The sequence below is a fragment of the Cryptomeria japonica genome, chromosome 9, assembly GCF_030272615.1.
Source record: "Cryptomeria japonica chromosome 9, Sugi_1.0, whole genome shotgun sequence".
NCBI classification, from domain to species: Eukaryota; Viridiplantae; Streptophyta; class Pinopsida; order Cupressales; family Cupressaceae; genus Cryptomeria; species Cryptomeria japonica.
Window position 1 is genome coordinate 121,595,005 of NC_081413.1, and position 19,389 is coordinate 121,614,393.

At 35.8% G+C, this 19,389-nt stretch overlaps 1 protein-coding gene across 1 annotated transcript in view; it reads right to left on the reverse strand.

Annotated features, from left to right (window-relative positions):
* The window catches only part of LOC131062762 (serine protease SPPA, chloroplastic), a 262,705-nt gene that overhangs the window by 169,396 nt on the left and 73,920 nt on the right, over positions 1-19,389 (reverse strand). The window contains exons 3-6 of the mRNA XM_057996482.2: positions 18,087-18,270; positions 13,705-13,842; positions 12,900-13,070; positions 12,698-12,801 (exon numbers count right to left, since the gene is read on the reverse strand). Coding sequence (XP_057852465.2) covers positions 12,698-12,801; positions 12,900-13,070; positions 13,705-13,842; positions 18,087-18,270 — 597 coding nt within the window. The remainder of the gene's footprint in view (positions 1-12,697; positions 12,802-12,899; positions 13,071-13,704; positions 13,843-18,086; positions 18,271-19,389) is intronic.

Sequence of the window (19,389 nt, forward strand, 5' to 3'; positions counted from 1 at the left end):
TTTGTCCAAGTCATAACAGACAATGCTAAAAATTGTAGGGCAGCTAGGTCTATAGTGGAGGCTACATATGGTCACATTTTTTGGACACCATGTGCAGTCCACTCACTCAATTTAATCATGCAAAAGATTGGCAGACAAATTGATTGGGTGAAACAAGTTTACACGGAGGGCGAGGAGATTCAAATGTGTAATGTCCCCTTATCATTAGTGCGTAGACATTCGTGGAGTTTGGCCTATTATTTGACCCTCATAGGCCAAGGAGTTGATGAGAGGGTCATTTGGGCAGATGCTTGTGGCTTCACATACTATTTTATATGATTTTTTGGTGAGATAATGTGTTCTCACATATGATGTCACGTATGTTGCTAATTGCACTTTATATTATAAAGATATTTTAATATTTCTAAAGTGCAATTAAATATTATCCTTAAGGAGCAATTAAATATTATTTTATTAAAAAGGAATCTTCTAGAAGGGAGGCTGATTCATGTGAGAAAAAGAATAAATAGGGGAGGAGTCTCATGGTTTGGCATCGATTACTTGACATCTCTATTGTGTGACTAACCTTGTGGAGCCTAAGGTTTCTGCAGTTGATCTACTTGTCTTTGGGAACGAAAACTCCCATAGATAGCATAGCTGAGGGAGTGAAACATCTCTTGAAGGGTTGCAGCTGGAGGTGATAATTCAGTCATCTCATAGAGCCTAACTGGGTGACCAAGGGCCAAGTTTAATAGAGTTCGTTGGAGGGTTTTGAAGACAACTTGGTATTGAACAATTTATGTCTCATAATTGCTGATTACATTCACCAACTCGCTGAGTTATATTCCTGCCATTTTCAAACCTCACCATGACTATGGGAGAGCCACGATTTTGATCACAAGGCTCAATTGAGGCATCGATTCCACCTGCAAGTTGGAGCACTCTTCTTGTGAGGACAGCGCAATGATATTTAATGCTTAAGGGAGCATGTGGGAGCTACCATTTATTTGTTTCGGTCTGAATCATATCAAAACAAGGGCGATTTGGATAAGGCACTATTTAAGCTCAAGAAGGACTCCATTTTCAAATATTGCTAGCTTCTTCACATTGGCGTTTGGGCGATCATTCAAACAAGTTCATCCTATGATTTTGTAACTGATCTGCATTGCAAAAACTAGTTGCTGTCATTGCTGTTTCAGACGGCTATATCTATTTTCTGAGTATAGGGGTGAATGCACATACTTGCAAGCTTGATAGATTGTATTTGATACTTTGCATCAAATAAAGGAGTTGGTTCTGAGCTTTATATATGCTGTCATAAGTCTTGTTTCTAAATCTGAGGATGCATGCTATATGTTTGACAAAATGACCACTAGCTGTATGTGATGAATCGTATGGGTCCTTTATTGTCTTTATTGGTAAAACTATTTTCAGTTCTTTGCATTGCATCTATATGTTCAAATAAACAAACATAAACTACATCAGCATCAATAACACGCAAAGTTATGCAAAGCCTTTCCAGTATCAATAACACGCAAGGTTATCAGTCTGAAACTCAGAACAGCAAGTCTAATGTTTGTATGTGAGTTGTTTGATACAATACCTTGGGCCATAAAAAGCAATCAGAATTTGATAACAGCAGATTGAAGGTTGGAAGACAACTGTTTGTGAATATTCCATGCACATTTCAGTCATATAACAATAAGGGATATTACAAAATGTTTGTGACCAATCATCACATGTCACAAGCCATATTCAGGATCTTCTCCGAGTTGTTGTTGAAGGTAATTTAAATTTTATTTTTTAATTTTTTAGTTTTTTAGTTTTTTATAGTTGATATATGACGTGTTTTTTTATGCCATGTTAGGTTGCTGAAACACGATTTGCATCTCACACACTTGTCTTAAGATGACTTATGAAGGTGTGAAAGGCCTTGAGTGCTATGGTCATCAACACCTTGTGGAGTGTATGGAAGCAATCAAACATAGAAAGAGCTCAAAAAGTAAGAGCATTGATCTTTGATGATGAATGATGGGATCGTGTGGAATATGTTTTGAGTTTCACCGAGCCCATCATGAGCATGATTAGGTTTGTTGATACCGATCACCCATGTTTGGGTGGAATTTATGATGGCATGGATTGCATGGTGGAAAAAATAAGAGCAACAATAGAGAAAAGGGCAAATGACCTAGTGGAAACATTTTTCAAAGTTGTGCAATAAATTGTTGTTGACCAGTGGAACAAGATGACCACCCCCTTATATCTCTTAGCATTTGCTTTCACGCCAAAGTTTTATAGCACATATATGTTGAAGTTATAACTGCGATACAGATCTAAAATGACATCTCTTCCCCTTCCATCGTGGAGCCTCTTCACTTGTGTGGTTGTCGTGACTCTTCCCCTTCCATCGTGGAGCCTCTTCACTTGCCTTGCGATTCTTTATGTATATCGCTCTTCTATTTTCGTGGTCTTCTTCTTCTACGGCAGATTGATAATCATATTGGTGGCTTCCAATTTTGTCTCGTAGCAAGTTGAGAATAATATGTATGGAGTCTGTCAAATCAGTAATATTTTATGTTTTCTGTGTTCAGAGTTTTCGGACTTATGAAGGTTTATAGAATGTATATGTGATGTATCATTTGACTTCATTGTCATGATTGATTTGTAGAGAATCAAACTTATCTTATCTTATTGTGATTGATAGCAATCTAAAACTATCAACAATTGTATTCATTTTCAGAGATATAATAAAGTTCATTATTGAGTGGGTTGGGTTTTTCACCCTCAAGTGGAGGGTTTTCCCTGGATAAATCTTGTGTATCTTGTTTCAGATTTATATGTTGCTAAAATATTAACATGGTATCAGAGCCAGGTTCCTCCTATAGAGCCTAACCGCTTGAAGGTAGATCCTGTGCTTTTGTCTTAGGATGGGCACTGCATTTTAGCATTCTGGCACACCCTGCTATAGGTGGATTTTTGTCGCATTCATGTGGTTGGTCCATCACTTTGCTGTGGATGGTATTAAAGACAGTTCTTCAGATGATGCTTAAACTATGCAAGGGGCAGATATTGTGGACAGATGATGAGTGATAGTGATGAGTTGAGACATTAGCATATTTTTATCCCCAAAACTCTTTTCTCATATTTTGATTTATATGATGGGATAGTGATTACGTATTAAAAGTTGACTATGTGCATTTCAGATGTTAACCTGGGCTTATTAAATCATGTTTTGTCATTGCCAGTTGTTCCTGCAGCCATGTTATTCATTCTTGTTTCCATGCGGATTGTCTTAGGCAATATCATGTGTGAAATTAATAGATGTTTTGATTAATTAAAATAGATGTGTATGTGCTTGTATGTTCTTTCTTTTGAATTGCAAGAATAAAATGATGTTGCTGTGAAAGCTCTCCTGTCACGCCAATTGCAGAAAGAGATATTCAAGGAGGTGGCTAAAAGATCGAATCAGCGAAAAAGTTGATGAGCGTAAAGGACAGCAGAGGAAAACTAGGCGCGCAATACTTACTAATGTCTTACTCAAGTGGGCATTAGTGTTGTAAATACCGCCACGCTATGTTATGATTGTGGTTCGGTTTAGATCCACATTATCAGTGACTTAACTCCGGTTGTTTCCTTTCTTGAATAATTATCCGCCTCTTCTCATCCGTGTGATCTGTGTTGTAAGAAGTAGTTGTTTTCTTTTAAATAAGGGTCTTTATCTCTTTTCGTAGGAAAAGAAAAGAAACAGAGCAGAGGATTTAGAAATAAAGTTACAAGTGTTTTGAGTTTCTTTTGATTCTGAATCATGTAATGACTTTTGAGGAACAATGAATAAAGATTTGTTATTCTGAGCACTTAGAATTGTTTTTGAAGCCTCGAAGCACTCATCCAAGGGGGGGCACTTGGTGAGTGTTCCTGTGCCTTTGTTAAAATTAGTTTTCTTCTTTAGCTGCAGTAGACGTTCTTGCATTGACTGTTCCTGCAGCCATTGGAAACAGATTCATTGACTGTTCCTGCAGCCAAATCAAACAGAGTAATTCGTGTTTGGCAGCATTGGACTTAACTAGTATTTCTTGAATGAATTTATGTTAATGCAGAGTTTTTCCTGTAGCCTTTCAATTGTTTCAATTCTTACTTACCTTTCCCGCATAGATGTTAGTTGTTGCAGTAGTGCAGGGTAGCTATCGCAGGAACTTAGTGCATATATAGTGCAGACCCATTTCAAGTATCATGTCCCTGGGTTGACAATCAAATGAACACCAGCTATGGAGATAGTAACTTCACAGAGTGAATGTCCAAACTTTGGGTTGAGACTTCAACTAGAGTTATTATTCTTATTGTTGGGTTGAACAGATGGCAAGGACCAAAGGCCACACAGCCATCAAATCATCACTAGGTGCTTCGGTGTGATCAATCCAAGTGAATGGAAATTCCATTGTTGAGCAAAATTATAAAAGGACGAATTAGAGATTGCATTCAAGGAAAGAAGATTGCTTGCATTTCTTCGCAGAGGAAGAATCAGCATTCAGAGGGAGTCTGACATATCGTCAGAAGTAACCTTGGACAAGGAGGTCAGAAGATTGATTTCAGCTTCAGAGGAAGCGTGACATTTCAGCTTCAAAGGGAGCTTGACATTTCAACTTCAGAGGGAGCCTAACATTTCAGCTTCAGAGGGAGCTACATCGTCATGAAGATTTGGTTAAAGCATTTTTCTCTGTGATGGAGAAATTTGAGCTGAAAGCCCTTGTTAATGAGTTCTTCTCTATGAGGGAGAAGTTCAAGGTGCAATCCCTTGCTAATGAGTTCTTCTCTGTGAGAGAGAAGTTCGAGGTGCAATCCCTTGTTAATGAGTTCTTCTTAGCAAGAGAAGTTCAAGGTGAAATCCCTTGATTAATGAGTTCTTCTTTGCGAGAGAAGTTCGAGGTGAAATCCCTTGATTAATGAGTTCTTCTCTGCAAGAGAAGTTCGAAGTGAAATCCCTTGATTAATGAGTTCTTCTCTGCAGAGGAAGTTCGAGGTGAAATCCCTTGATCCACCCTTTGGGAGTAGCTATGGTGGAAGTCATGTGTATGATTTTATTATTTTTGTTTTTGTTTTCATTCACCCTCTAGGAGTAGCTATGGTGAATATTGTTATGCTGAGATAACAACTTTATTGAATAAAATCTGTGATGAGACTCTATTGACTTTCTTTGATTGCAGTTGTATGTACTTATCATGAGATGATGAAATGAAGATCTCTCTCTTGCTAAGAGGGAGTGTTGAAGTTATAGCTGCGATACAGATCTAAAATGATATCTCTTCCCCTTCCATCGTGGAGCCTCTTCACTTGTGTGGCTGTCGGCGACTCTTCCCCTTCCATCGTGGAGCCTCTTCACTTGCCTTGCGATTCTTTATGTATATCACTCTTCTATTTTCGTGGTCTTCTTCTTCTACAGCAGATTGATAGTCATATTGCTGGCTTCCAATTTTGTCTCGTAGCAAGTTGAGAATAATGTGTATGGAGTCTGTCAGATCAGTAATATTTTATGTTTTTTGTGTTCAGAGTTTTCAGACTTATGAAGGTTTATAGAATGTATATGTGATGTATCATTTGACTTCATTGTCATGATTGATTTGTAGAGAATCAAACTTACCTTATCTTATTGTGATTGATACTAATCTGAAACTATCAACAGTTGTATTCATTTTCAAAGATATAATAAAGTTCATTTTTGAGTGGGCTGGGTTTTTCACCCCCAAGTGGAGGGTTTTCCCTGGATAAATTCTGTGTATCTTGTTTCAAATTTCTGTGTTGCTAAAACATTAACAATATATGCTTGAATGCCAAGGAGGGTGCCACCATATAGAGATGCAGAGATTGCTACTAGCTATAGGGATGCATTTAAAAAGATATATTCAGATGAGGAGACTAGAAATATTGTCTTGAGGGAGTTTGGCCAATTCGTATCTACAAAATATCATGATGTTGTAGCTCTTTAAGCCAGATATGGGATGAATGTTGATGAGTGGTTGTAGGTGCATGGTCAAGGCTCCATTTTCTTGCAACCTCTTGCAATTAAAATTCTCTCCCAAGTATGTATCTTTTTATTTTATTTTTTTATCGTTTTCCAATTCCATTTGATGCTATCATATTAAAATATTTTTATTTTATAATTTATAGATTTATAATTATGTTTTAACAAGTTGCAAGTTCTTCTTCAACTAAGCAGAATTGAAGTGCATACTCCTCCATCCACTCAGTCAAGCATAATCATTTGGGTGCAAAAAAAGAAATGGATTTGGTCTACATACACTCCATCCTTCTTCTATTGTCACATAAGAAACCTGAATATAATGCAGGTGCAACAAGGAATTGGAATCGAGTCCCTAAGTGTGCTGATTTAGATGATACAGTTGCACAACTTACCCAAGTCTCTATAGTTGAGACAGTCGCGGAACTTGACAAAGCCGTAGCTAGTGGGAATGGCAATCCAATGGATTGTGGTTCAAATGATGTTGAATTTGAACCAAATGATGACCTTGGGCTTTGGCTTGATCCTTCAGATGAAGATGAATATTAAATCCCATATGGCTTGTAATTAAATTTTCATTGTGTCGTGACATTTTAAGACTTCAAAGTTGAATATTATCATTTTTGCAAATTATGAATATGATATTACATTTACGCTATTATGGATATTTATTGGCAATTATGGATTTATGTATAAGTTACATTGTATGGATTGTATCATTGTAATAATGAGTGACAGTTTATATTTTATAATGTTGATGTTTGAACATATATATAATATATGTGTGTGTACGAATGTACCTGTACCCAAGGGGGCAAAAAATGGTCGTACCCGCAAATAGGCCCGATTTTGTATCCATACCCGTACCCGAATCGGTAACCTAGGGACTCACTTAAAATGGCTTTAGAAACTTTAAGAGCAAATACGAATGGCAGATATAAAGCCAAGTTCCACGTCATTTGCCAAAATTTGAAAAATCGTTTTCACAAATGAAGACAACAACGTATTTCCAGATTCAAGACATCTACTTGTGATTGTGGAACAGAAGAACAAAAATTATTTATCTGCCACCACAGTAAAAAGTTAGCAATTGCATTTGGCGTGTTAAACACAACCCTGGAACAACTATTAGAGTTGCTAAGAAGATATGAGTATGTTCTGATCGCTACACTAATTTAAATTCATCTTGCAAGTTGTGACAAAAGAAATTGTTCTTAGAGATGTCAATCATTTTTTATCATTTTAAATATGGACAATGTTCTTTTGGAGATTACTGGTGATGTTAAATGAAACAATCTAAAAATAAGCTTGCACTATAATAATGCGCATTGCATCGAATGAATTGACATCCATCAAAGCATGACAAGAGGAATAGAGGAATATTTTGTCAAATGTTGTAGTTCCAACTTTCCTCGTAGAAACACATGCAAAATGTGGAATCGTAGATAAAGCGACTGAATTGTGTAAAATTCCTTACTAGACACTGATTGTAATTAATTATGTATAACCAGTGCATCCAGAGATGTAACTTTAACTTAACCAATTGAACATTGAAATGCCTATAATTTTTATTTATGCATATAACCCATGAAGACCAAATCAAAATTCAAGTTTATTGTTATTCACAGCAATTAATGAACATTCAAATTCGATACTCAATATCGCAAAATGGTGCACCTGTAGGTTGGTCGTGGTTGTCGGTGTCCCTTCGCGTGGTTATTTGTCATTGAAGAAGCTTCAGAATTCTCCGTGTGGTGTGTTTGGTGGTGTCCTTCCGCATCAGATACCCCGGAATGGAGTCCGTGGCTCACCACGTCTCTATCAAGCACTACTTATCACGCCACAATCCTCCTCAGTAGTAACTAATACACACCCGATATCGGGTCTTCTCAGAATACGATGGAAGAAATGGGTGCAATATGTTGATTGCCACCCTCAATGTAACTGCATAGACTTAACGTGCTGAATGGTGCCATTCCCGCAGTCGTCCTCCTGAAGCGTTGCAAACCCGATGATATAGACTTCACGTGCGAAATGGTGTCATTCCCGCAGTCGTCTTCCTGAAGCGTTGCATTCCCGCTAATATACTCTTCGTTGGTTTGCAGGGACATACGGTAAAGTTTTAACGTTATGTGCCTTTCCGCGGAAACCCTGATAGACTTCCACAACCCGATTCCTCTCTGTGCTCTGCACAATCTCTACCACAACACACAAGGAATAGTAACACGCATATGAATGGTGTGTACTGCTATTATATTACTCCCGATCCTTTACTTTGATCCCAGTAGACCAGTCATCGCTGGCGAAAGGAATACTCCAATACAAATTGATATCACGTGGATATCCAGGCTCTACTTCCAGTTTGTCCGGTTTTCAAAAACTCCCCCTTCTCTGTATGTGCCATGCATTATTTAAAGAACCAAAGCGGAAGGAATTCCCGTAGGGAAACCAACTCCTGCAATAGCTAAACAACCAATATTTAACGCTTAATTAAACTTTATTGAATTAAGCAAATAACTATTATTATAATATATTAGTCAAGTTTAGAACTAATATAAGATAAGAAAAGTTAATTTTATTCATAATTAATACCAAATAGTATTAATTTGACGGGGACATTACAAATTGTTTGACAAAACACTCATAGAGGACACCATCTCATGGAATAAAATGATTGCAAGCTGCAAAGATAATGGATTTGTTAAAAAACTTTAGAAACTTTCAAGCAAATGCAATCAAAAGGTTTAGTTACAAATTCCTACAACATTTACCAGCACCCTCACTGCCTGCACCAAATTGAGAGCTTTTAAATCAAAATATGGCACTAAAATGTGGAGTAGAACACCTTGAAGGAGGCATCACCTTAGGGAAGTAAAATGAATGCACGTTATGCAAAAAATGAATTTTCTTAAAAGGCTCTAGAGACTTTCAAGTAAATACACCTGATAGGGGCGAAAAACAAATCTACAACCAATGCTAGCACCCCCTTTGCTCACCATAGTGGGAGCATAGACATGGTGTTCAAAATGTTTAGTAGAATACTCATGCCAGAAGAGGAACTCTAAAACCAAATATGCATTTAGGTCTGCATACAAAGTGTAGAAATAAAGACAATGCATGTGATCTATTTGCCAAAATACATTCAATAAATGTTGTCTTATGGATGCCAAGATAGCAGAATATGCTCAAAATGCATGTCATTGTGCATGCTCTTACATGCCTCCACTTATATGCAGAGTTCCTCTTTACTTCATCATCCCATTCAACTGTTTTGCTCATCATGGTGCTCTTCCTACTAAATTTTGCACTATACCTACATTATTGGATGTCCTAAGAGACAATTCAAGCAATGTCTAAACCACAACAATATGGATGGAAGTTAATATTTGGTTTATTGGATGTTTCATCTTTAAGTTACTGACATAGTAAATTCCCTATGCAAGGTTATCAGCTGTTGAGATTCATCACCATATACAAATGGAACAATGGCCCCAAGGACAAGGCTCCAAATAAAATGAAGAACGTATTTCTTGAAGAGGATGTAGAAGTCATTAACCTATTAGTTGAATTATTCTGCTCAGGCATTGAGATCCAATCCATCTTGGTTCCTAACAGTAAAACAAGTATATGGAATTCTCTCTCTCAAATCTCAAATTCTACTTAAATGACAAGTCCTAACCAAGGATAAAAGTCTTTCTCAATGCCCCAGAAGTTTATTTACCTATGTTCAAGAAATCAACTACCTTTTCTAATGATATGAATGTGTTTATTTTACCTCTTGGGCAAAAACTATTAGAGGAAATCTACGCAAATTTGGCAAAGAAACACAAAGACAAGCCATGGGAAAAGTGGGGTGGAAAACTTGATATATTGGTTCCTTTATATTGGAGGTGATTCAAATGTGATGGCATTATTTAATGAATTTGTTGATGACGAGAGTTTGGAACCAATTAATGTGGAAACTCAAACAAAGAATGGGAATCATTCGGTAGAGTGTATCAATGAGATAGGGTCCAATGGAAATGCAGTTATTGCAATATGCAAAATGTGGTTTTTGCATGGATGTTCTCTGAATATTTGAATTAATGAAACACTCTAAGAACATGACCTGACTGTATAAGCTTCATATATGTTTTATTTGCATATGGTCATACAAATTTGGTAGATGAGAGTTATAAATATTTTGATGCCATGATTAACTCTTATTGTGTTAGCCCCACAATGGATTGATATATGTGCATTGCTGACCTTGTTAATTGCATTGACCATCTAGGATAAGCTCTAAATCTTATCATCAAAACGCTACTTAAACTTGAGAGGATTGTGTAGCTGTTGTGATTTTTTGAGGCTCGGCTTATGTTAATTGGATCATAATTAAAATTAATGTGGTCAACAAGTCTACAAAAAATATAAGATGGAAGATACCGACAATGTTTAGAAGAAGGGGAAAGGGCCACAATTTACAATGGGCAAGTGGATCTAATATGTGCAACAATTGGAACAGAGGCATGGACAATATCAAGTAACTTGATTTAGTCTCAAGTCCTCTTCCCTTACTATTTGGTTAAGAGGCTCACAAAAAGAAATAATGCTTAAAAGATGTAGTCATATTACTTGTACTTGAAGGCAAATTGTTGGTGGACAGATATTTCTTTATGTCAATGATCAAGATGGTAATATGGTTACATGTAAAAATGAGCAGACAAAGATGCAGAAGAACCTCAGCATAACCTATAACTCAAAAATTACAGGTTCTGTTTCTAAGTTATCTTTTGTAAAAGTGACTTGTGTCACTTGTTTGTAATAAGTTAGAAAATAAGCTTTGTGCACGTAAAAATTGAAAAAATCTAACTAAAATGAGGCTTATTTTATTTTTTCGTGAGGTGCAAAGGTAGTTACTAGGTAGTTACAAGTGGTTATCGAGAAGAGGCCTATAAATACTGTTTTGCCCCCGAGGGGTGTGTGCATTCGGTGCATAACAGTACAGAGATATAGGAAATGTAGCAATACACAAAGATGCAAGTAAGAAGAACTCATATGTCTGTATTCATTGATTCCAAAATGCCAGTACATTCAAAACATAGTTTCCTTAAGCAATATCCACGTCCTGAAATAGAGACCCAAGTACATATATATAGGTGTCAATACAGGTTGCTCGGTGCCAACTGCCGGCAACCGTCAGGTAACCACCGACCCCTAACACACTTAACATTCTGGTTACGACATGACATAATTACCCGACAACAAATACAAAGCTAATTCAAATGTAGGGGAAGACTTTTATGGAGGGGAAACTCTGGAGAAATTTTTAAAGAAACTTTTGATGACTTTTGGCTTTACATTATGTACAGATGGATTTTCAGAATTGCATAATTTCAAAAAAGTAATGAAGAATGCATTTTGGTTTGTATGTTCTAAATGTATTACTGTGTTACAATTGCTGATTTCCCATATATTAAATTGGTAATCCCTTTATGTATTTATGTAAACCATTGGCAATCTATGCAATTGATGTACTGAAACACAATCATTTCCTGGTGTCTTGATTTGAACGTGTCAAAGTAACTTATCTCCTTGTATATTGAGGTTTGTTCTTTTTTTCATTGTCGTTGCATATCTAAAACATGTTTGGTGATAAACACCCCTCCTAATCTGTTATTAGTTGTGAAGTCCTATTCGGTGTTTGTATGTCTACTAGTAGGACTTCTGTTAATCAATTTCCTTTAGTTTTCTCTTCTCTCCTTTATGTACTTTTGCATTAAAAGTACACAAAACCCCCCAAAAAAACCCATCATATGAGGGAGCTGCCCCTCTCAAACGTAGAGTAAGATTGCAATCTCATAGCAATCTCTCCAACTGTAGGGACATTTGTCACTACCCGTTGGGCGAGTCACATAGAAATCCGTACTGACAAATCTTTTTACCATCAACTTTATAACTTTAGAATAAATAAAATAAAATAATATTCTTAATTAAAATTATTGTTCAATCAACATTAAATGTATTCACCGACCATCCCAAGGTGAAACCGCTACTAACTGACCAAGACAGTGCCCAAGCTGACACACACTAAAAATAGTAAAACAGACTTAATGTCCAAAACCGTCCAAAAAAGTGCCACAATGCATCTCTGACCACACTAAGCTCAAAGCAACACCTATAAATACCAAATAGGCAGAGTTGCAAGTTCTCCAAGTCCCAAGTAGTTCCCTAACCCAACCCAATTATCCTACAGGAACTCGATGAATAGACTAACAGTCACCAGGCTATCAATTCTTAAGAAGGGAGCATTACACTCTTATCTACACTATCTCATTGCTTTATTATTAAAATGAAGACAATTGATATTATATGCATCCAAAAAATATGATATCATCGTTTTACAAAAACAAACTCTATTTAAACAGTATCTTTTGTTTTTACCTCTAGCTTGTAATACTGATATTTTTCCCTGATAAACCAGACTAACACCCTCAAAGCCATAGAAAAAATGTGAAATTCCTTTGAGAAGTAGAATATAATGGAGCATAAGCTATAAGGTACAAGATATACAACTCTTTATGCCCCTTGACTCCATAAATAAAACAGAAAAACTTCACTGCAGTCAATTATATTCAAAAGAAAATATATGTACTTGATAAAAAAAATTAGTGTCTGATTTAATATTCATTACAAAGAGAGTGCTTCTATAAAAAAAATGCTGACCTCATCATCATACTTTATATCATCAATCAAGCCTTCTTCCTTTAGCCTTTCCACCTTATAAATACCTTCGCTAAGAAGATTCTCTATATCTTCCTTTGTTTTACCTGATGCAAGAAAAGTCGTAGAAGAAAAGTATCTACCAGAAAGGGCAGACAGAACACAAAATAAATGCTTTAATAACAGTATAGCTCCACTTGAATACCTTGGGCAAATGATATTTTTTCTACCCAGTTCTCATATATATCATCCAGTATAGCTGTCAACATCTCACAATTCTCCTTTGACATGTTCTTCCGAGACAACAGATCACCTGTACTTTTGTACTTTCCTATACGTTGAACTTGAGGCTGTACACCTATTTTCTCAAAAACTCCTAAAAATCAAAGTGAGCATTTTCAATTATTAGCATACATACATATAATAGTTGAAAATGTATAAAGATAATATATCTACAAAAGAACTAGGAGCTAAAAAATACACAAACAAAGATATCCAGTTTTCACTTTTCAATAGATCATAAAAATCTACTCCAAATAGGAATCAAGCCTTAAGGGATGTAAGAAAACAAACATACATGTTTTTTACACCAGTACTACAACATTTATTTTTTTGCCTTGTTTAACAAATATGTGTTTTAGCTTAAGATTAAAGAAAAGCCTGTGAACAGAGATACTTCTTAAGCTAAATCTCCTAATATCCATAAACAATATAGCATATAAGGAGGTTATACTTGATAGTTTCATATTAACAAAAATAAGAAATTTTTACTTCATGAGCTAACCTTTATCCATCATATTTGAACCTTGATCTCCAAAAACTAAGCACTTAGAAGAAACTAATTCAGAGAACAGTCATTGATGAATACTTGTGACAACTTCTACTAGTAGTCAGACAAAGATAAGGTGGAAGGCATATAAAAAGAACCAAAAGATCCTAAAAGAGTTATGTAGTTTCTCTTAAAACAAATAAGCAGTTAATTCCTACTACTCAAATTAACATAAACATACCACCAAGAAATGCTGCTTGAACCTTCAAGCCATATAATGTAATGTATGCCCCAGGTGGAACATATAACTCTCCACATGCACAAGCAAGATAATACTCCTTTTCACCACAAACTGGGATGTAACATACAACAAACTTACCTGTAGAAGAACTATGTTAGGTAAATTATTAAAATAAAATTGAAGTGATGCTAACACTCAAAGTAAGGAATGCATTAAAAGATGCACAAGATTTTTCTGAACAAAAAACTATCAACTATTAGCAACTAAACCAAATTGACTTTCTTGGATGCAAAATTTCATATATAAGCTTAGATGGTTTTTAGGCCAACAGGAAATAACATGAAAACACAGGCCATTTACAATTGTTTAACTTTACATTAAGAAGCAAAATAATCTCCAATACTTTAGGCAAATCCAATGATCTTAATGGAAAGATTAATGTACTTCTGTAAAATCATTATCAATGTTTCCCTAGAAAGTGACACATCCCTGCAGTTGCACACCCAGCTTCCAGCATCCCATTCTGAATGTTTGAGACAATCTGGGGACATGGAGATATGGACAGGCATCCCTGAGATGTCCCATGTTTTTATCATGGCAATGGGGATGCTCTAGCATCCATGGAACAGCCAAGAGACATCGTAACATCCCTCAACTGTCCTGGGAAGCCAGGGTGCCCCCCACTTCACACTTTATAAAAAGCACAAATAAAAAAATAATCCTACAAAAAAGGCATTCTAAATTGATTCAAACCCTATAGGGACCCAATCAAAGCCACCCAACCTAAAAAACACTTAAAACCCTAGCCCATTGTACTTTTGCAATCACCAAAAGTGAAGGGTAAAAAGACAACAAGAAGAAAAGGAATGTCTCGACTCTTCTTTCAATCACCATCACTGACACAGACAAAACAAGATATGCACATTAACTTGAAAGTTGAAACCTGATTTTTTTTCCTTTGCAATTTCCAAACTTAAATTCTGTAAATGTCTCATTGTTTATCATCTTTCAAAGTTGGTTTCTTATTCATTCTAATTTTTCAACACATGGAATGACTGAAAAATGTTTTTTCTCATTGTCCATTATGTCAAACTTCAATGTGTTAAAAAATATTTAAAATATCAGTTATTTGAATTTTAGTGATAGATTATGTTTTTACTTTTTACTTTTTTGGCAATTGTGCTTAAAAAAGGTTGATGAAAATTGAAAAGGGCTTAAAGTCAATCTGTTGTTGTTTCATTTTTTTGCACTCACTGTTTTAAGTGCTGTCTATTTATTTTCTTGCAATTTAACTTAAAAAATGAACTTTAATTTAAATGAGTGTAACTGGCATATGCTGCTGTTTTTACATTTTTAGTAAATTTTGCTGTTAACTTTTGTTTATATCGCTGTTTTATTTTTGTAGTGAGCGTGATGGAGAAGGGGAAGAGACAGTAGAAACTAAAAGTTCAGTTGCAAGTGCCATTGCAGGGAAATTCGATTGCCCTCCTAAGTTGTTGAAAAAATGGAACAAGGAGCCATTTATGTCATGCCCCATTGTATATGGATAACACATACCTTGATAGTCAGCGACTTATCTTAGGGATATTGTAATATCCTTCATAACTCACCATACTCTTTTAAATCACAGCATTTAGTGATTAATTAACCCTGCCACAAAGAAGATAACAATAACAAGAAAATCGTCTTATCCTTAAGACTTCATGATTTTCTGTGAAAATAAATCGGACAGCATGTAAGTCATTAAGGAACAATGATTGCAAACAAGTGATTAGGAAGTCATCAAACATTCAGTTAGCAATCGATGGAGGATTATAACTTGTCATTATGAGATGCAATTAAGGAGGACAATGTTTGGTTATGAAGAGACTCCAAAAAAGGGCAGATTTGAAGTGTCATGTCTTTTCTGAGAGGGCAGCCACTTTCTAAAGGGGCGCCTCTCTTCATGAAATCGTGAAGATATAAATGGAGGAATATCCGAGGCAGAAAAGCATCATGGACTAAGAACCAATCATAGCAATCAGCGATCAAGGAACAATAATCAGAATCAGAAACGTGTAAACAGCAGACACATACTTAGGATCAGACTCTCACTACTCTGATTCAGACCTGTTATAATCAGCCTCTAATAATCTGAATAATAGCTCTTGTGGTATATATCTAGCTTATGCATTAATTGTCAATATTTATTTCTTTATACATATATGTATGATTGGATATAAATTGCATATGTCTGATTAATAAATCTGTTTGTAAACCCCCATCATGTATAGAAGGAAGGAGGTGTAAGGAAGGGGGAAATCATGAGAATTGCCATCTAGGAAGGATACCCCGAGTGGATGTCCATGTTGCCTGCCACCGCGGCCAAGAGGGCCAAAGCTCCGCTCTTGGGCTTAGATAGGACAATAAAGGAACCTCCATTACGATCTCCTCACCGACTCTATAATGATGGCTATTAACTAAGTTGCCGGTCCGGGTTCAGGTTCAAGTTCAGGTTCAAAGAACCAGTTCACCAATACGGCAAAATTTTGAAATGGGGTTTGAGTTCGTTTGGGTTTGTTAGTACAAAAACATGTAACATTATATATATATATATATATATATATATATATGCAGCCTATAAACATGAATTAAGATTAGAATGCGACATAATATCATATAAACAACAAAAACACCATAAACTTGTAATCATAGCATCATGATCATAGTTCATACCATCATAGCATCATATACTTCAAGTTCAACATCAAAATATTAAAACGATAATATAAAGTTCAAGTATCATTGTTTCAAAATTCAACTTGCAACAATTGGAACTTTATGCTAAGTTTAAATCATCTAATGGATTCTTCTTCTTCTTGCAATAGCAGTCAAGAATAGCACTAAGAAGATGAAAGACTAATTGCAAGTCAAGAATGCAATAGCGGTCAAGAGTAACAGAAAAAGTCTTTCATGGAAACAACTAATGCCATTGAAGATGATGAAGAAGAAGAAGAAGAATGGGCAGTAAAGAAAGTGAGCTCAGGAAACTAAATATTTTTGTTGCTTTTCATAAGCCGAGGACTGTAAATCAGAATGAGCTAATGCATGGGTATTTTGCTGTTGTCATTGAGCATTGCTCTAGTACATTGTATAAGGTTAACAAGTAAGGGGTCAGAACTCAATTGTTTGCTGCTCTGTTTTATCTAGCTTCAGACACAAAAATTTTAAATAAATCTATCAATTGTCTGTTGTTGTTCTTAATAATTTAAAGTCTTAAACCTGCATGAGAACTTGCAAAACAATCACACAAATCTGCAAGTCTGAACTCATTGCTATAAATTTTATAAAATTTTGCAAAAAAAAATGTAAATTTGGGCACCAAGTGTCTAGGTTCGCCCCGGACAAACCAGCTTGCCTGGGTATGAACCCTGGCCAAACCCAAAGGCGAACTGAACCAGGACCCGAACCCAAAACGAACCGGACGAGAACCCGGGGCCTAGGGCAGCGAACCAAGCATCCTAGGCTATTAATCTTAGGAGATGAAGCATGGATAGGGAAAGCAGGTACAAGCATCCCACTAGGTAGGATACCCTGAGTGGATGACCATGTTGCCTGCCATTGGGGCCAAGAGCGCCAAAATTCCGCTCTTGGGTTTAGCGTGGGATGGCTTCAGGCAGACCTATCATTCTTCTTCCCCCATACCCTAATATGTTTGAATGGTAAGACCTAAGAAGTAATATAGATATTGTATGTGTTGATTTAAAGATTATTATATGTTATTATCTAAGCCTCATAATGGGAAAGAGATATGTGTATGTGAATCCTTGGTCATGGTTGCAGGATCTAGATCCAGGCCCTTATTGTTTAAAGAAGATATTTTACTTGATAAGGAAGCTAACCCTAACCCTAACTTGTTGCACTTGTGGTTCTAGGGCATAATCTTAGGTAATTCTGAAAGGGAACATTACAATTTAACAGAAAAAAATCCTTTGCTACAGTTTGACTCCATTGATGATACAAACAAAGCGATTTATTCAAGGGAGATTCGGCTTTGGAAGTACAATATTGCTCTCTAATTTGGCATGGTAGCATTTACAAGTCAATGAACATTTTCTTCAAATCACAAGCAAAAGAATTGGGGTTTGTGAAGAGCCCACACTTTATCAAAGAGCCAAAATTCATCTAAATGTCTTCAGGAGATTTCTTCACTCCATTTGAGGTACACCAACTCCTTCCTTCATAGACCAATTTTCCATAGTAAAGAAACAATTCTTTCAATCGATAAAAGAATGGAAGCTTGCCCATGATTTCAAAAACATGAATAATATTTCAGAAAAATTTAAGCTTATTTCAAGAGTCAAAAGTAATTAACGAGGTTATCTGCTTCAAATCAGAAATACCTGACTTCCTGTAGTCAAGAATGTGTCGACGAATTTCATCAATTTTACCCCACCCACAGCTCAATGGTTCAATATGAAGATAAATACCAGCAATGCGAGGATCGTGAGCTGCTTTTATAAAATTCTCACAGATTTTTGGTAATGATAAACTTGATGAAAAACGATCTTGCAGCTGATCCAAAATCTGAACAAAAATATGAAAACGATGAGTTTTCAAAAGCATAAAGAATAACACCAGTCACAAAAACATACATCTCCAAATTATAGTACTTGAAGTTAGAACATGAGGAGCATCTCCGAATGTAATTTCTAATGCACATCAAGAGATTAATAATACTGCTATGCAGGTTAAGCTTTCCAATACTTTATCTTTCGTTGACACGTTACCTTCTATTTCATATTTGAATGAAGAATTCTCATCCACAATCAGGGTCTCATTACAGTTGAGATAAGAAGGGAGAATTCAGTCATATGAAGGGGAAAATCAAGCAAAATGAAGATGACCTAAATCAAATTATTTTTGCCTTGCTTATAACATGACAAAGCACCAATGAGAACAAAAGGTAGAGGCAAAGGTACAATGCTTTTTGGGAAAAAGCCAACAAGAATAGATTTGATAAATTTGTGACATCACTTTCCCATATGTGCAAGGCATTTGGACCTATAAAGGTTGTCCTATAATTTACTTGATTGATAAGAATGACTGTACCTGGGTTCTTTATCTCCAATGTAAATTTATCCCTCTGACATTCACTTCAATTTTTGAGCAAAAGTTTTAGCTTCATTTGTATAGTAGGATCTCCAAATACTTAAACTAGATAGGTAGCTTAGCACTAACAATAAAGTGTGTAAATCAGATCAGGCTGTCGATTGAGAAAATTCCTCTGGCAAACCTTGCACAAGAAAAATGAATATGGAGATATGGAATACAGAAAATGTTTTGACCAATCAAAGTTCAAAAAGCAGTGTCAAGAAATATCATGGCCAAACTATATTTTTGTTTTTATGCTGAAAAATATTTAACTACAAACACATTTATGATGCTCAAAATATCACTGTCAGGGTTAAGCTTCTAGTAGACTCTAAATTCCCTTGAGAGAATTTGGTTTGGATTTTCATTTATAAGATGTGAAAACAATTAGTTAACAGTGCAAGAAACAAAATTTTTGACAAAAGAAAAGTTATCTAGAAAAATAAATATAAGACTCAAACCACAGCTGAATAGAGACAAACTAGTGATGCATGCTTCCCATACTATACATGCACTGATATGTTGGATGTGGACATACATAAACAGTCATAT